The 19,594-nt window shown below is 38.3% G+C and overlaps 1 protein-coding gene across 2 annotated transcripts in view; it reads left to right on the top strand.

Moving 5' to 3' along the window:
- Nucleotides 1-19,594, top strand: part of CDH18 (cadherin 18) — a 360,438-nt gene that overhangs the window by 115,338 nt on the left and 225,506 nt on the right. The window contains exon 3 of one of the 2 annotated variants that reach the window (XM_075542989.1): nt 13,900-14,019. The exons of the other annotated variant lie outside the window; for it this stretch is intronic. Within the exon in view, the coding sequence (XP_075399104.1) occupies nt 13,900-14,019 (120 nt within the window). The remainder of the gene's footprint in view (nt 1-13,899; nt 14,020-19,594) is intronic. 2 annotated transcript variants of the gene reach the window in all.

The following is a 19,594-nucleotide window of genomic DNA, read 5'->3' as shown; positions in this document are numbered from 1 at the left end:
CTTTTTCCTTGTGTACTTTAGTTGACAGCTCACGTATATGGCTGTGTTTTTGGAGACAAGCCATTAATGCCCCAGACACTATTATAGCTAATAACCGGGCATCATCTCATTTCTTCACCATATTTTGCTATATCACGGCTCTCCTCTGAGTTCCCTCCCCAAGGGTGAGTGCCAAGCATGGCCATGTGTAAAAACTACTGTTTTAAATTGGAGCTAAGATTTAGTGCAAGCCCCAAACCCATTCCTGGATCTATGCTTTTGCTACTGTTGTTCTTTTTTATTTATATTTCTAGGGCGTTAACACAAATGTGATGCCATCGCATTATTTAATCAGGTAAACAGAATTGTGCCATCACTTTTACGATCAGTTTCCAAATGTATATTTCTTCCTGGGTCCCTAGATATCATGCCCCTTTACCTGCCCCTCCTGCACCTCTCCCACCCCCCTGCTTGAAATCTTGTTCTACTTGTAATCCCTATAGAGTCATCAATGCTGGGTTTCATTTAGTGAAAAAAAGAAAATATGTCTTACAACTTCATGAGGGTAATCCCCAATGACATAGGACCTCTGAGATACACCCTAATATAAATAAAATAAAACTGAATAAAACAGAATGAGAGTCACAGGTTTGCTAGAATAACACATATCTTAATGAAACCTAAAGGGCATTGATATAGCAAGATCTTATTTGCCCACCTACCCACAGCTCATCCACCATAGGACAGCTGTCTTCTGCTTCCTCAGACACCATGTATTTTTGATTGAAGTCCTCAAAGTCTAGGTCGATCTGAGGTAGTGTGCAATTCCCCCAGGGGAGTTCCTGCATGGGATCTCAGTGGTGTAGCCTCTGAAGCACAGGGAAAACGTGCAAAGTATATCTTGACTATTAAATCTGATTCAACACATAATGGTTTAGAGTAGTGAAAGAATATAATGTATGGAAGTCAGATGTCAAAATACATAGCACTTGATTTTAATTCTACCTTCTCCCTCTACCTTTTTGAACTTCTGTGTCCCTTCTGCAAAATGATATTAATGAAATCTTAATATTCTCAATAAATTGAGTTCATTATTTAACTTAGTGACATATAGCCCAGTACTTCTCACAGCACTCAACACTTATTGTTCTCTAAATTATTATAACTTATTTTCACATAAAGAATTGAGCATTTCATTTACAAATGAAAATTTGTAAAAGAGGGCTGTAATTTACTTTATGAAGTACTGTAAAGAGATCTAATTGAAAATACACAGAAATTAACAGTAGCCATAGCTTTTTTTTTTCAAAAAGAGAAAGAATAGTGTTTTCCCCCCACCCCGCCCCCCCAACATCTGTAGTGATACTCAGCTATGGCAGAATTGTTGTTTGAAAACAGCAGTTGAGTGAATACTCAAAATGATATCAAATGACACGACATCGAGAAAGCATGTCAAATGACAGTGTGGGAGGTCCAGCATTACTGCTTGGTAGGTGAAAGCACTGTCCTCCTGTGTCGAGTACAGCTTAAGTTGTATTTTGATGACAATTGCATTTTCGATATCCCTGGGAGCATCTTTTGAGAATTGAGCCCGCTGAGATTCTTTCAGAGGGGCACTCTCAACCTTCATAAATCTTCCGCTTATTTGTACTCCAAAATTCATGTTCAACATTGATTTATTTGAGACTTTAAAAGAGTCGTGAACCCAGAGAAGTCAAGCATAGTGATTTGCCACCTCAGAAGGTATTGCTTGTATTAAAATACCTTATTAAATAGTTCAAATTGGTCTGTAGAGCTTTCGGAGACAGTCCACCCTTTGTACTTCTCATTGATATGTAGCTTTACAAAATGTGTGTTTCTTTTATAACAGTAGTATAAAAAGACATTAAATGGAAAGACTGACAGCAGGTATCCTCAAAGGAAGCAAGTCTTAAGTTTTACTGGAGCAAAGATATCATGAAAGCTCTTTTATGTACCTAAATCTTTTTCCAGCTCCGTGTAGAACATCAGCAGAAGAGCAGTAATCCCTATAATGCAAGAGCAAAGTGGATGTCAGAGGAAATGTTTGAAATGGAAATATCATTTAACAAATTGCTTACTCAGACAGAAAATCCAATATACATTTTCTTAGTGTTTAGTACATAGATTAAGAATGCTTCTACAGAATTGTTTAAATACTTCTTTTGTAAAAAAAAAACTTTACAGAAGTGAGTTCTAGTTAAGTATTTATTTCCATTGATCTTATCCATGTCATAATCTATAGGAATAAATAAATTCCCATTTGATGATACTAAGATTCCTGATGGCATCCTGATCTGAAAGGCCAACAGTTCAAAACCACTAGCAGTAACCCTGGGGAAAGATGAGGCTATATGCTAAGAGTTACAGTCTCAGAAACTCCCAGAGGCAGTTCGACCCTGTCCTATAGGGTTGCTATGGCTTGGAATTGACTCAATAGTAGTGAGAAGAAAGTAGACAGTTGTACCGTACGTATGCATTTGTTTGAGACCTCTAAGATGCAGAGGAAAATACCTCCCCTTTCTATCTTGGTATGTGGCTTGAGCACCCGTATATGAGTAAATTAATTAGATGTGCATAAAGTGACTTTTCCTATGCATACATATGTGAAGACTGATTTTTTCAAAGACGTTATTATTTTTTTAGATGCCCTTGAATCAGTCTTAACAAATAGTGACACAAGGCACAGCAAAGGGAGCCATCACCTGGTCCTGCGTGTCCTCACAGCAGGGCCTTTGTCGGAGCCGCTGGGTCAACAAGTCTCATCTTCCTCTCTCCAGTGCCCTCTAGTAAGCAGGATGTCCTTTCCAGGAACTAGGCTTTCCTGAAGGCACGTCCAAGTACTTGGATGACGTCTCTCGTGCTTGCTATACTTCTCTGGACATCTGACTTTCAGACACATCTGCTTGTTCTTTTGGCAGTTTCTGTTACCGCCATTTTTCTCCACCAGCAACACAATACAAATGCATCTCTTCTTCTTCTTCAGTCTTCCTTATTCAATGTCCACTTTTCACCTGCATATGAAACAGTTGAAAATACCAAGGACTTTAGTCTTCAAAGTAACACCCTTGCTTTGTAATACCCTAAAGTGGTTTCCTGCAGCAGATTTACCCCAAACAATGCATTGTTTGATCTCTTGACCCATGCTTCCCTGAACTTTGCTTGTGGATCCAAACAAATCAAAATCCTTGAAAACTTCAATCTTTCCTCCACGTATCCAAATGTGTCCTATTGGTCTAAATGTGAGGATATTGGATGACGGTTGTTAATCATTCTTCCTCCAATCCTGATGTCATGTACTTCCTCAAATAATCTACCTTCTCTGATACAGCTGTGTTTCCTTCCATTGTACTTAGCATTGCTATGAATCAGAACTGACATTAGGGGTTCCTAACAACAGCACTATATAATGTGTGCCCAGTCCCTATGATGACTTTTATACTCATTAATAACCATGAAGAATCATTCATACTTACCCAACATAATTTAATTGATTTGTGAGTATAAGTTTTCTTATTTTATTTCCTTTTTGATGCATGTTGTATCCAGTAAATAGCATAGTGCATTATGGATCATTTTGGGTGAAATAAAACTTTTGTCTCTAGTTTCAAATTCAGGTACAGAGTAACTACAAATTTAGAAACAACTATATGGTCCACCCACTACAATTATCCTATAGATTGAAGAGTTTGGTTTGTTCTTATGGTTATCGTGCAGTCATTTAGAAACTCTGTGAAGGAGGAAAGTAGTCCTATTGAGTGTAGAATAAACTGAAGCATGTATGGGTTTTATTACGATCCCATTTAGTTAGAACATGTACATAAATGTGTAATCAGAGATGTGTTTTCCTTAGACCAAAGACCTCTAGCCATCTTAAAAAAGTCTTGAACAATGGCAGAAATGTTTTCTTTCATATTTGCCACTTCATTCTATTCTATTAAATGCCCTCTGGAGACAATGGTTAAGTGATCAACTGCTAAGTGAATATTTGACATTTCAAACCCACTTACCACTTCCTTGAGATAAAGACAAGTAGATGTGCTCTGCGGAGCCTCCAAACCCCTACTCTATCGCATGATATCTCTAAGTTCAAAATAACTCCTCACCCCAGACAACAAGGCCCTATCATGTCCTGTGGCAGTTTGGCTTGTTGAACTGTGCAATGCAAGCCCTTGAAATCCCTTTAAGCAGCAGCTTCTTGGTTGCTACAGAGCTGCACTTGGTGACACTGTGCATTGAGCACTGCTCTGCAACAACAAGGTGAGCTCTTCAAACAGATGGGGAAGAGGAGGCTGTTTGTTCTCATGAGTCATAGGAAACAGATTTAGTTGTTTTGTTTTTCTAAGTTCTTAGAAATATCTTTCAAAATTCTGGACCTTAATATGGCTATTAAATGTCATTAAATTATTACTCTCAAGTCATGTGTAGTGTCTGTAAGCCTTGTAGTCAAACAAGCGGCCATCTAGCAGGGAGGCAACTAAGCCCACATAGAGGAAGCACACCATCCTGTGTGATCAGAAGTTCAAAACCAAACAACCAAATTGATGTGAAAGGGCAGGGAGGTAATGAAGACCCAAACCCACCTGCAAGCTAATTGGACAGTCCCTCTCAGAAGGGCCACGTGGAAGGAGGATAAATCCGGGTGCATTATAGCACAGATGAAGCACATAACTATCCTCTCATGTGTGTTTGTTTAAAAAAAAATATTTCCTCTTCTTACTATAATGGTTTTTATTTGTTTAAGATAATTAATCATGTTAGACGTGTGCATGTTCATTGATATAATTAATATCATTCCATACATGATAGCCAAGATAGAGAACCCTTCAGAAACAGCAACGGGAGTCATAGTTTCCTGAGGGGATGGGACGTGGGGAGGTGGTGGTGGTGACACGGGAAAGGGAGAGCACTTGACAGCAATGATGACTGTACAGCTCTTTTGGAGGGGAATGAACAACAGACTTTGATATAAATGGATATATTGGATGGTGTGAGATGTGGCAAAGAAATAAAAATAAAATGACGGTATCCTGGTGGGCAGGGTCGGGGAGGAGGGGAGATTAAGCGGGGCTGATATCCAGTCGTTCAAGAAGAAAGAAAATGTTTGAAACTGACTGTGGTAGTAATTGAACAATACCACCAGATGTGATTGAACAATGGACTGTTATGATCTCTGTAGAAGCTCCCAATAAAAGGATAAAAGTTGTTAAAATTATGAAAAATAGACATGTACACTTTAGATACTGAGGAAAGCTATATTGTCAGAATAGAGTAGAAGTTGTTCTAAGAGAAAAATGTTTCAAATGCAAATCAATTTTATAGTGATTCCCTAATCAAATCACAACTATGACAAACGCATATCAACCAGATAAGGGAAATATCCTCATGGCTCTCTAACAGTCTCTCTCTTACATTTGGTGAGCAGCCTCTGGCCCTACAGCGCCAGGCAAGTAGGAGGATTAACTTGCCTCTCCTTTCTTCCCACATGAGGTGCAATCAAAGGGGTAAGGTTGTGTGAACAATGTGTATGAACATTAATACACGTTGATGTTCATCAGTTTTGTCTCATGTACGGTAAAATTATATGTCCGTTCTTCCTTCCATTATACTTTCTTCTTTGCTCGCGGCCCTCTGTGGATTTAAGCCAGCCCTGTCATAGGTGATGCAGTTAATATTCACCCAATGGTCCTTCGCCTCTTTCACCCTTGACTTCTGCAGTATTTGACATGTCAGGCCTTTCATGCATCTCAGCTTTCATTTAACCAGGCTGGACTTTTATAGACAGCTCAAGCCAAGCAGAACCCTTTTTCTTTTGTGTAGTGGTTCAGCCTATCACTGCAAATGAGGGGTTATCATGCACTCTGTCTTGCTCAGGGATGGTGGCTCAAGGGCTATTTTTCAAGCTTTAAAAGTGATTTAGAATGAAATCGTGATTGCAGAGCCGGAGCAAGTTTCAAAACCCGGGGATTTGATAAGCCTAAGTTCACGTTGGCTAGAATTCTAAGGCTCAATATGAAGCTCTTCTCCTGAAGTCCAGTAACTGCTGCATGCCCAATATCATCACCGTTCCTCTTCTATCAATAGATCAATAATATACTGGGATCGCGTTTTTGTCCCATTCTAGGCAGCTTGACAACACAAAATAAAACATTAGAATGAGATGTGCAAAGACATAGAGTTCGACAACCCAAAATGAAGAACATGTTCAGCATATATTGTTAATCATTGTATTGGGCTCATACAGCTTTCATCACAATACATCCATGCATCCATTGTGTCAAGCACATTTGTACATTTGTTGCCATCATCATTCTCAAAACATTTTCTTTCCACTTGATCCCTTGGTATCAGCTCCTCATTTTCCCCTCCTTCCCTCCCCCCACTCCCTCCCTCATGAACCCCTGAAAATTTAGAAATCAGTATTTCTTCATGTCTTACACTTTTGTGATGTCCATCCCCCAGGGAGGGGCTTATATGTAGATCAGTGTGATTGGTTCCTCCTTTCTCCCTCCACCTTCCCCTTATTCTCCTAGTATAAGTACTCTCATTACTGGTCCAGAGGGGTTTATCTGTCCTGCATTCCAGCTCTTATCTGTACCCATGTACATGCTCTGATCTAGCTGGATTTGTAGGTAGAATTAGGATTATGATAGTGGTGGTAATGGGGGGGGAGGGGCAGGAAGCATTAAAGAACTAAAGGAGAGTTGTAGGTTTCATCAGTGCTATACTGCACCCTGACTAGCTCGTCTCTTCCTTGTGACCTTTCTGTAAAGAGATATACAATTGTCTACAGATGGACTTTGAGTCCCCACTCTGAACTCCCCCTCATTCACATTGATATGATTTTTTCTTTTGGGTATTTGATGCCTGATAACTTATCCCATAGACACCTCATGATCACACAGGCTGGTGTGCTTCTTCCATGTGTACTTTGTTGCTTCTCAGGTAGATGACCGCTTGTTTGTATTCAAGACTTTAAGATCCCGGAGGCTATATCTTTTGATAGTCAGGCATATTTGTTATACACCCATTTTGTCTTCAGCGATCATGTCAGGAAGGTGCATGTTCAACATACATAGTAAAAGAAATCATTCTTGAACTACAATATAGAAAGATTCTATGGGAAAAATATTGAATGATGCAGGAAGCATTAAAAGACAATGGAAAGAATGCACAGTATACCAAAAAATAGATAGTCTACATTCATCCATTTCAAGAGGTAACACATAACCAAGAATGCCGGGTGCTCAGTGAAGCAGTACAAGATGCATCAAGTGCATTCGCCAAAAAACAAAAAATGCTACAGGAAATGATATCACATACAAGTAAATTTTGCTGAAGATCATCCAGAAATCATAGCAGCAATACATAGACGGATTTCTCACAGGTCCAGGTCAGATTCAGAAGATTAGGAACAAGAGTTGCTTTTGTTGTTGTCAGATGTATCTTTGCTGAATGTAGGGAATACAAGAGATATATTTATTTCTGTTTTAATTACTATTCAAAAAATTTCACTATGTGGATCATAAAAAACTATGTATAAACTTGAGATGAAAGGATTCCAGAATATATCATGGTGCTCATGCAGTGCTTGTACATTGATCAAGAGGCAGTTGTGCAAGAAGAACATGGGCGTTCTATCTGGTTTAAAATCAGAAAAGGTATGTGCCAGGATTGTATACTCTTATCATGCTTATTCAATCTCTGTATTGAGAAAATAATCAGAGAAACTGGATTTTATGAAGGAGAATGTTTTGGATGGATTCTTGTTGACAACCTGGGATATGCAGAAACGTATTCTTGCTTTCTGAAAGAGAGGAGGACTTGAAGATTTTCTAACAAGTTTGCAGCCTTCCGTTATGGATTACAACTCAAACTGAAATAAACCAGAATCATCACAACTGAACCAGTAATAAGCTCTTGATACAGAGCAAAGATTGAAGTTGTCAAGGATCTCATCATGCTTGGTTCCACAATTATTGTTCATGGAAGCATCGATCAGGAGACTAATGGACATTGTTGCAGGGGATAAATGTGCTGCACAAGACCTCTTTGAAGTGTTGAAAAGCAAGAATATTACTTTGAGGGAAAACGTGCACCTGATCCAACCAATGGTATTTTCAATCACTTCATACACATGATAAAGTTGGATATTGAATAAGGAAGACAAAAGAAGAATCAATATATTTGAATTACCATGCTGGAATGAATATACAAAATACCATGAATTCCAGAAGAATAGACACATCTGTTCTGCTGCAAATACATTCAGAATGCTCCTGGAAAATAATTGTGATGAGACTTAGTCTCACATACATCGGACATGTTGCCAGGAGACACCAGTCCCTGGAGAAGGACATCATACTTAATTAAGTATTGGGGCAGGAAAAAATAGGAAGACATTCACTAAGATGGATTGACACAAGGACTGCAGCAATGGGCTCGAACATGAAAATAATGATGAGGATTGTGCAGCTCGTGGGCATGTATTATCCTGTTGTACATAGGGTCCCTCTGAATCAAACCAAGTTGAGGGCACCTAGAAACCAATGTTGATACTGACTTCTTCTTCCTGTTATTTAGTTTATTTGATTATTTGGTCAGCAAACAGATTGAAGATGTATGGTGGGAGGATACAACCTTTACACACCTCTCCTTATTATTAGCCACGTAGTATTCCCTTTTTCTGTTCACACAGCTGCTCTCCATCCATGTACAAGTTCCCCATGAGAACAATGCAGTGTTGGGAACTCCGATCCTTCTCAGGGCTCTCCATAGTTTAGTGCGGGTCATACAGGAAATGCCATTTTTCATAGTCAATAAGACACAAGTAAACATCTCTATGGTATCCTCTGCTTTCGGTCAAGATTCATCTGATATCAAATCCTCTCTGGAATTCTGCTTAAATGTCTGACAGTTCCCTGTCACTGGACTACTGCAACCTTTATTGGATGATCTTCAGCAAAAGGTTACTTGCATGTGAGATTAGTGAAATTGTTCTCTAATTTGAGTATTCTGTTGGATGACCTTTAGCTGGAACAGGTCTCTTCCAGGTCCTGTGTCCAGTATCTCTCTTCCAAATTTTGTGACATAGGTGAGAGAGTGCGTCCAGGGCTTCAACAGCTCATTGAAACATTTCCTTTGGTATTCCATCACTTAGAGTTGCCATGTTTTGGCTGATGCTTCCAGTGCAAGTTGTATGACTTCTTTCACGACCATTGGTTCTTGCTTATACGCTACTTCTAGAAATGGTTGAATGTCCACTTGTTCCTTGGGGCTCCGGGACTATGTGTATTCTTCCTATCTTCCTTGGATGCTTCTTGTACCATTTATTTCACCCATGGAATTTTTCACTATTTAAACCCAACGCTTGATTTTTTTCAGTTTTTTTTAGTTTAAAATATACTGGCTGTGACCTTCATATTTGATTTTCTAACTCTAACTTAAAACCTTTTTTTGAATAACCATATCAAAAATGTGAAGATTTTGTTACTTAGTATATTCTCCTTGCAGATATGTACAATTCTAAATGCAGTGTTTCCCATTCTTTAACCATTTCTCAAAAAACCCTAAACTCCTTGATTCATATCACCTGAAAATGACAAATCTCATATCCTATCCCCCCAACTGCTTCAAACAGTGATCCCTTTTGATATTCTTTTTGTTTAGGGAGCAACACAAGTCTGACACGGTCAAATGTGGGTGTGTGGCGAAGGAGGCATGCTCTCCCAGCAACATCCGTAAGGTAGCGCTGGCAACCCTCCGGGAAGGAGCAAATGGAGGGTCAGAACGAAAAGCTGGTCTTTGGTGCAACTTCCTGGGCCCTTTTCCCACCAATAGAGTGATCAACCTTCTTAAATCTTCTTCAGAATAAACCTCCACGATCATCCTTTGTCCTTTAAGAAAATCTATCAAGATCACCACTTAGGAGTTCCTCACCCCTCTCCCCACCCAGAAGAAAACAAGCCAGTTGCCATGTTCTTCTGAACTTCAAACTCTTCACCTTGAATGTAACCAGACCAGGAGATTTCCCCAGAAGGAACAGTTTTGATTACATATATATTTGTAAGGTACCCCCAAGAGACTAAGATACATGTGTTACTTCAAGAATGTGTCTATAGGCATATATTGACTATAGAGACACTTTAAACATATTTCTTTTTGAATAATTATGTTCAAGTATAAACAGACACATTCATAATAATACTTTTTGACTTATCCAGGTGTGGCGGTGATGGTGGTCGTGGTGGTGGTGCGGTGTTTTTGTATGCGTTTATAAAGCACTTTAGTGATGACATTTTTAATTAGCATACTTCACTGCAGGTTCCTCAAACTTGTTGAGTATATCAATAATTTGTTTATTTTTATGTATTTACATTGTATTTATATCCAGTACATTTTGTTGCTGTTTGTTTGTTTTCTAATCATACGCCCATTGGTGGACATTTCTATTGGAGCTATCAAAAATATATCTGCTGTGAATATCCATCTCAAGGATTTTATAGAAACATGATTCCATCTCTTTGGGAAAAATGACCAAAACGGCAATTTCTTCATAATGTGAGAAAATGATAAGCGTTTACATTCCCATCAGCATTCTATAAGTAATCACTGACATTTAGTGTCAATTTTATGGTTTATTTGCCCCGTACTATGATATTCCCATTAGACAAATAGTCATCCCCTCTGAATTTGAGTAATAACTAATGACATCTCGGCACACACAATTCATGTGCAAACACTATTTAAGAATGTCATCCTAACATGTTATAGAAAGACCTATATACATTTCTAATCTGCTAATAAGTGTTGCCAAAAGACATTGGCACACTAAATTTATTGGGTTTCCTGGGCTGACTTGGCGACCCTGGTGGAGCCATGTTTTAGGTTTTAGACTGCTGAACTACAAGGTCAGCATTTCAAATCGACTGTCTACTACCTCAGAGAGATATGAATTTTTCTGAAAAGTTTTACAACCTGTGAATTCCTGGCAAGCAGTTATAATCTGCCCCGTAGCGTAACTGTTTCTCTGAAGCAACAATGAGGCAATATCTCTTGGGGTTTGGGTTTCAAAAATCAAGATACCAAACCCACTGTCATTAAGTCCATTTATACTCATAGAAGTACTCCTTTGGGTTTTTGGAGATGTTAAGTCTTTACAGGAACAGACAACCTCAGCTTTCCCCTGCAGAGCAGCTAGTGGATTCAAACCACCGATCTTACAGTTGGTCTCTAGAATTATACATTTTGACATATATAATAAAGATATTGTATCTGTATTATGTATAAATATAGATACCACAACTGGATCAATGAAAACCTTATGATCAGAAGAGAAAAGTGAAATTTATCAAATACTTAATTTTACTTGTCGCCCCAATCTATGAATATTCAAATTAGCAATCAATAAATCAAACATCATCTTGCATTGGCACATCTGATGCAAAAGGCCTATTTAGAGCTAAAGGGCAAGGATATTACTGTGAGGGCTCAAGTGAGCCACAGTCCCACGCCGTGCTGTGTTTCAATTGCATCACGTGCCTGCGGATGCTGCACAATGAATGAGGATGATTGCTGTTGGTTTTGAAATGCAGACTGAAGTGCAGCTCTTAGCAACTGTGCCACCTGGGCCTCTCGAGTACAAGAGTGGACATTTATTTGTTTGATGCATTACCCTAAGTGGCAGGTAGAAATTTTTTCTAATAAAAATAATACACACTAGAGTGATGAGAGTTCTTACCTAATAACTCTACAATAAAAGTTATGTATAATCAATTGGTGGTTATCGTGCTACATTCAAATTAGTTTTCATTTAGAAATATCTGAAATAGCAAGATGTATCTAATTATGCAAATCAAGTGTTTAAATGTAAACATGAAAAAGACTAATGTTTAATCCTTTGAATTATTTCATATTATAGCCTTTGACATTATTTAGGAAACATGTTCATCTTTGAAAATCAATTGTTTAGAATGAAAATCACGCTAATACCTTGTAGACTTTGAAAATCAATTGTTATGGACATGTTATGTGTACATTTTAGAATGAAAATCACACTAATGCCTTGTAGAGGGCATTAAAAAGCAAGCTAGTACTCGAACAGACCTGTTGAGGAACTCACTGAATGGTTCAGATAAGAGGAAAGCTCCTGACATAACAAGAAGGACTTAATGAGTTGTTCTAATGCCCCCAGCTATTTACTGTCAATTCCCAAACCATTCCAGTTCCATGGCATACAGTGTATATGTGTGCCAAACCTTTGATCTCTCCCCACACTGAATCACATTATCTCTGAGCAGCATGCATATCTCACAACCCTACTTCTGTGACTGGTAAACATACCACTCAGTCTTTCATGAGGAAGGAGCACATGTGTTGTGGTGTTTACTCACGGGGCTGCCAGCTACAAGGTCAGCAGATCCATGGGAGAAGACAGGACTTTCTACTCCCTTCAAGAGTTCCAAGGGCTCAAATAGAAAGAAAATATTTTTGAGAATGATGAGGGAAACAAATGTACAAATGTGTTTGACACAGTGGATGGATTGTGATAAGAGTTGTAGGAGGCCCCAATAAAATGATTTTAAAAAATATCCTTAGCTCACATTAAATAATTAAACAGTAAGTGTGAATAAGCAATTAGAGAGAAAGTATTCCATTTTATCAAATATTTAAATCAGTCTACACAGTCGAATCTAAAACCATGATTTGATAAAACTCAATGCTAATAAGCAGGTGAAAATAACGTCTTTAAACCTGGTGTTGGTTAACATTCCTTCAAGGGGGGTCATCGAACTGGATCAAACTGTAAAGTGAATATGCCCCCTACAGAGAAAGCTGTGCAAATACAAAGAGCTGAACAATTGATATTGACCATTGTGTTTTTTATGGTGTCAAAATATGCAAACAACCCACAGTCTCCATCATAGGACACTGGTTATGCAAATCATGATTCATAAATACAATGGAAACACTGTAACTCTTATAATCGTAGTGTTGGGTTGTAGTTCAGAAAACAAAGAGTTGAACTGGAATTGTTAATCACGCTTCTCCCTAAGGTGGGTGGATGGACAGCCACCAACGTGGAAATCACAAATTTACATTCTGTGCAACAGTTTATTCTAAGTGCCCATAGTAATGGTCATTCACCCAAAGGCATAAAATTATATGAAACTATGCTTGTAATACTTATTTTTAAATTTTTTTTATTAGGGACTCATACAACTCTTATCACAATCCATACATATATCAATTGTGTAAAGCGCATTTATACATCCACTGCCTTCATCATTCTTAAAACATTTGCTCTCCACTTAAGCCCCTGGCATCAGGTCCTCACTTTTCCCCTCTCTCCCCATTCCCCCCTCCCTCATGAAACCTTGATCATTTATAAATTATTATATTGTCATAGCTTGCCCTGTCCAACGTCTCCCTTCACCCAATTTCTGTTGTCCATCCCCCAGGGAGGAGGTTGCATGTAGATCTTTGTAATAGGTTCCATCTTTCCAACCCATCCCCATAATTTCATAAAATTTATTATAGTTTTGATGAAAAAGAAAGAGTCAAAAATAAAATGATTTTTAAAAAAAGAATTACAATCTTGGAAATGTACTGGCCCGTTCTACCCCATCCTGTGCTGTTACTGTGTGTTGGCCTCGTCTTTATGATGGTGAGGAGTTTTTTAGTAAATTGAAAGATCCATTAAAGTATCTGAGACTAAGCCTTCTACCCTGGAGCCTTAGTCAATATAACTGACAGCAAGGGAAGAAAGGCAGTACATGGTTGATAGATAAATGAAAGAAAGAAATTTACTTGGCAGCACCTATTTTAAGCATTTCCTGTGTATGCAGATAAATCAGGTATTAAACACATCATAAACTAAATGTTGTTTTCCTGAATGCACAGGTACCTCTGTTCTACAGGTGACAGCCACCGATGCAGATGACCCTACCTATGGAAACAGCGCGCGGGTTGTTTACAGTATTCTCCAAGGACAGCCCTACTTCTCTGTAGATCCTAAAACAGGTGAGCGCTTTCTGTCTAATTGGCCCGAGGCTGTGTGCTACAATAGAAGTTGTACTATTTTTAATCTTTTGAAGTCTCCGTGTACTTTTCTACATTATGCAAGATTACTTGAGTATATCTATAACATTCCCACCATTTTTCTAACACAACAGTTGTCAAAGTAAAATTAGCTGTTTACAAGTTATATTTATGTATTGTTTCAATTAAAAAGAATTATCAGAATTTCATTTAAACAAAATCAGTAGTTGGATTAGGTTTCCATCTTCATTGTGTATAGTCATTGTCTCCATACAAATAAAAATCTACATATATTTTCCTATTCATGCAATATTTATGTTTAATTTAATTAAACATTTAAAATAAATTTGGCATATTACATAAAGTTGACTTTTCAACTGCTGTACTTTCTGCTTACATTATTACTTTTAATTATTTGCTAACGTGATGCATTGTTTATATCTTTCTTTACTGTATTTGATTTAATATATTGGGGAAAATACTCTTTCTTAAGCTTTTTTTGCTTCTTATAAGCATACTCCTAATCCTTCAGAAAATCACAGGCTGTCCCACTGAGTGCAGTACATAGTTTGATTCTCTGTTCTTCCATTGAGGGACAGGTGGGTTGTCCCCATGTGTTTACTATGAGGAATAGGCTGGCATGAATGTGGGCATGCACCGATTTACTCACATACAACTCCTATTTCCCTTTGTCAAGGAGGCTTCAGAAAGTAAAGGGAAAAATAAAATGAAAAGATAGTGGAATTATCCCAAGAACTGTTGAAGCTGCTTCGTGGTAGCTAGTAGTGGGTTTGTAATCCCAACTTCTTAAGTAAGTGACTTGCTTTGCCACAGTGGCTTTTAGATCCCACCAGAAATGTGTAATAGTCTCATTTCTCCATGCCCTCACCAGTGCTGCTGTCTTCTGATTTTTGAGCTTCACTACTACTATATGGGTGATATGATACTTCATATGATTTTGATTTGTGTTTTATTAATGGATAATAATGGCAAGAATCCACTCATGTCTTTGTCGACTGCTTGGGTATCTTCTTTTGTGACATGTTTAACATGCTGTTCATTTTAAAATCGGAATATTTGGCTTTTTGTCGGTGAGTTGTAGAAGTCGTGTACAAATTTTAGGGATTAGTCCTCGGCCAACATGTTGTCAAAACTTCCCCTTCCCCAAGTCCTGGGGTTTTACTTATTCTCTTCTGGTGAAATCCTAAATTTCTAATTTTTAGGAGGTCCCAGTAAACTAGTGTATTTTCTTCTATTTGTATGTTTTCACTTTGAATTGGTAGTATATTTATGCCATGTATTATACACCTACATTTTCCCCTATTTTTTTTCTTTGGTGGTCTTTTGGGTTTCAGGCTTTATATCTTTGATATGTCTTGGAGTAATCTTTGTACATGACATAAGATATGAGACATGTTTAATTTTTCTACAAATAGATAAGCAGATATTCCATTTAATAAAGGGAATGTTTCTACCCTATTTAATGAGGAATAACCTTTGTCAAAGGCCTATCCAGAAACCAAATTCATTGTAATCAAGTGGATTTCAATTGATAGTGACCCCATCTGACAGAGTAGAGCTGCCCCAGGTAGGTTTCTGAGATTGGGACTCTATAGTAGTAGAAAGCCTTCTTTTTCTAGAAGAGCAGCCTATGCATTTGAACTTTGGCTCCCCAAGTAACCCAGCTGATAACAAAATCAAAAAATAAAGAATAATAAAAGCAAATATGCATGAACATTTTCTCCCCTTTTCCTCTGTTCCAGTAGGATTTTCCTCTTCCTTTATTTTATGGTGATAACAGTCATATTGTGTCATCTAACACCAAATGAGAATGGAAAATGTTCAGCAGTGTACTATAGGTAAAAAACTATGGAAAGATCCATAAACCACAATATGGTGGATATATCTTGTCTAAAACTATGTGTTGCTTAGCTATATATCTAGTTGTAATGTAGGCAATGGTTTAGAAACAAGAGAAAGTTTACTACTCATCTCAAATTATGAGCAATCATGAGATTTCAACATAGCACTTTTCACAGAGTCGGAACATTCTAGTAGCTCTCTCGGACCTTCCTCGTCACATTAGCTTCATTCTGAAACTGATTAATATTTAAGGTATCATATTAATTGACATATAATCCAGATTGTCTGATTATTTTCCCAGAATACAGGATAAATACTTACCACCCTGTCGCACATCTTTCCTGATTTAAATCATTCACAATTCCTTTATTCCATTTGCAAAACAGCCTCTTCATATATGTACAAGATTCACATTAACACAATAACATGTTTTAGAATCCTCACATTGTTATCATCCACACAGTTGAGTATTTCATACAGTTTGGGGATTTTTTTAGCAGCTCTTCCTTCAAAGTGGGGACCCAAGTCCTTCTTCATTGTCTGTGCTTACTCTGGAAGTCAAACTGGAACCTGATCATGTTCGTTAACCTGCCACTAGTTGAAATACCAGTGACCTAGCTATTAGCATCGCGGAAACACACAAACAACCAACGCAGAGCAAATGGACAGACAACCTTGCTTGCTGAAATCTTGGCGGACTTAAGGCACTTGTTGATGAAGATCAAAGATTGCAGCCTCCAGTGTGGATGGCAAATCAATGTAAAAAAAGCTCGCAGTTGGACCAATGTGTAGTGTGTAGCAGCATGCTAACTGGCGGAAACGTTGAAGTTGTCCAGGATTTTGTCATACTGTATCCATGCTCAGTGCTCATGCAAGCTGTGATCAAGAGATCAAAGGAAGAACTGCATCAGGGAACTCTTCTGCATAAGAACTCTTTGGAGTGTTGAAAGGCAAGGATGTTGCTTTGAGGATTAAGGTGCATCTGACCCAGGCTCTGGTGGTTTTGATTACCTCCTGCATGTGAAAGCTGGACGTTAAATAAAGAAGAGAGAAGAATACTGTACATATTTGACTGTGGTGCTGGAGAAGGATATTGAAAGCATCGGACTATTGAAAGAATATTGAAACTGCTTAAAAGACAAATATCTTTCGAAAGAAGTAAGGCTGGAGTGTTCCTTAGCGGCAAGAATGGCAAGACTTCATCTTACATACGTTGGATGTGTTGCCAAGAGAGACCAGTCCCTACAGAAGGACATCATACTTGGTGAGGTAGACAGACATCATGCTTGGTGAGGTAGCGGTAGTGAAACAGTGGAAGTCCCTCTGGGAGAAGGATTCACACCATGGCTGCAACAACGGACTCAAGCAGAGTAACCCTTGTGAGGATGGCGCAAGATCTGACAGAGTTTCAGTCGGCTGTGCATAGGGCTGCTATGGGTCAGAGCCGACTCGATGACTCCTAACAACAACAAGAATTAATGGGCACAGCTAAATAATTTACATCCAAGTGTGTTCTTCTCTCACGTGTGTCAGACTACTATGTAGCAAAATACATATTTTAGCGAGGACACCACACCAGAAGTCGACAAAACATCCTTTTATGTGAAGTAATTATAAAAGTTCAAAGTTTAATAACTTTATAAAGTTTAATAACTTTATAAAGTTAATAAATTGAGGAATAATTTTAATGTTCATGAAAATTGCTAAGCCTAAATAAGGATTGTTGAGTAAAGCTGAGTAAATTGTTTGGGAATTGTGGTGGTTACATAATTTCATGTTAACTTGAAGATATATCAAAATGTAGGAGTGATATTCAACCTCCAATCAGGTCACGGTCTGATAGTGACTGCTTGTTAGTGGGGCCTTCTCATAAGGAGAGTCCTGGGAACCTTCTCTCTTTGCCTGCACCTTCCTGCGGGTGACCCTGATTGCTGCCAGAGCCTCATGATCTTACCACTGCCATCGGATCCACAGGATTTTGTAACTACCAACCTGTTAAATTCCTGCATTTTGAAAAATTGCTTGTGACTGCATGGGTCTGAAGAGGGACTTACAGGCTAGCATTGGACTTAGGGACTTGAGTTGGATTGGACTGGAATGTTTTCTTGATATATAATTCCTTCTCAATGGCCCTGGATTTGTTTCTCTGGGCAACCCAGCTTAACCCAAGAACCAAAGGCAATGCCATTCAAATCTTATTGCTCATCAAAAATACATCATGTCAACCATATAAAAGTTAAACTGATTCACTCAGGGCTTTGATGCTTCTTTGGCAACCATATGACTACTGTCAGGTGGGGACAGAGACTGAATGAATAATTTGTTTCCTGGAGAAACTAGTTTCCTTAACTTGTTCCAAAGCCTGAGAAAGCAGGTGTATCTCCCAGGAATCTCCTGTGGGAATATGGGGTGAGAATATCAGGAGTACAGTTATGAACTGGAACGCAGAATACATTCGTAGAATCATTTTATTGGCATTTGGCGATTCTACTACTTCTCTAATAATCAACAATTTAGCAATTATTGCAGGCTATATTTGTTTGTCGATATAATTACCTTAGTTATTATGTGTTTTCCTCCCTATTCTTAAAACCTTGCTGGTAGTCAGTTTAAAGCCTTAATCTGATATCAGGGAAAACAGTGGATTATTTGGATTTACTCACAGAAGAGGAAGGCTCTCACCAGGATAGATCGACACATTGGCTGCAACAGTGGAGTCAGGCTTAGGACAATTGTGAAGATGGCACAGGACCCTTTCGTGTTTAGTTCTGTTGTAGAAAGGGCCTCAAGGGTTGGAACTGGCTTGATGGCACTTAACAAGAAACAACCAGAACGTGGAAGTCAGTGAAAAAGAGACAAGCCCTTGACCAGGTGGATTGAAACAGTAGCTACAAAAATGGGTTCAAACATAAGAACAATTTTGAGAATGGCTCAGGACCCGCTGGCATTTCTTCTCTTGTGAATAGGGTAGCTACGGTTTGGAAAGACACTCAATGAGGACTTTCACTGAATGCATCCGTAAAGCTAATGGATGTCCACTCTAAGATATTTATGAGAGATCATCTTGAAGAATCAAAGCGATTATTGGTGGAGACCTGTGGATTAATGACAATTGTTGGACAAAGAGTATGTGTCTTTAGGCCATATAGAGAAGATACTCTGATTAGAGGCAATCAATTTTGATAATAAAATTTTGATTTGTATGTTTTAAAACAAATATGGGATCTTAATAAAGATAAATATTTTTAAACAATTTAGGGTCTGATGGATAACTTCTCAGCCATAGAGAAATAAAGTTTTGTTTTTGTTTTTTACTATTTAGTTTTTAAAAATAATTTTTATTGGGAGTTCATACAACTCTTATCACAATCTATACCTCCATCCATTGTGTCAAGCACATTTGTACATTTGATGCCATCATCATTCTCAAAACATTTGCTTTCTACTTGAGCCATTGCTATCAGCTCATTTTTCATCTCCCTCCCCGCTCTGCCTTCCCTTATGAGCCCTTCATAATTTATAAATTATTATTATTTTGTCATGTCTTACACTGTCCGATGTCTCCCTTCACCCACTTTTCTGTTTTCTGTCCCCCAGGGAGGAGGCCGCATGCAGATACTTGTAATCGGTTCCCCTTTCTGCCACACCTTCCCATACCTTCCTAGTATTGCCTCTCTCATCACTGGTCCTAAAG

This window comes from Tenrec ecaudatus, chromosome 2 (assembly GCF_050624435.1).
Source record: "Tenrec ecaudatus isolate mTenEca1 chromosome 2, mTenEca1.hap1, whole genome shotgun sequence".
Classification (NCBI taxonomy): Eukaryota; Metazoa; Chordata; class Mammalia; order Afrosoricida; family Tenrecidae; genus Tenrec; species Tenrec ecaudatus.
This window is presented reverse-complemented; position numbering and strand designations above follow the sequence as displayed.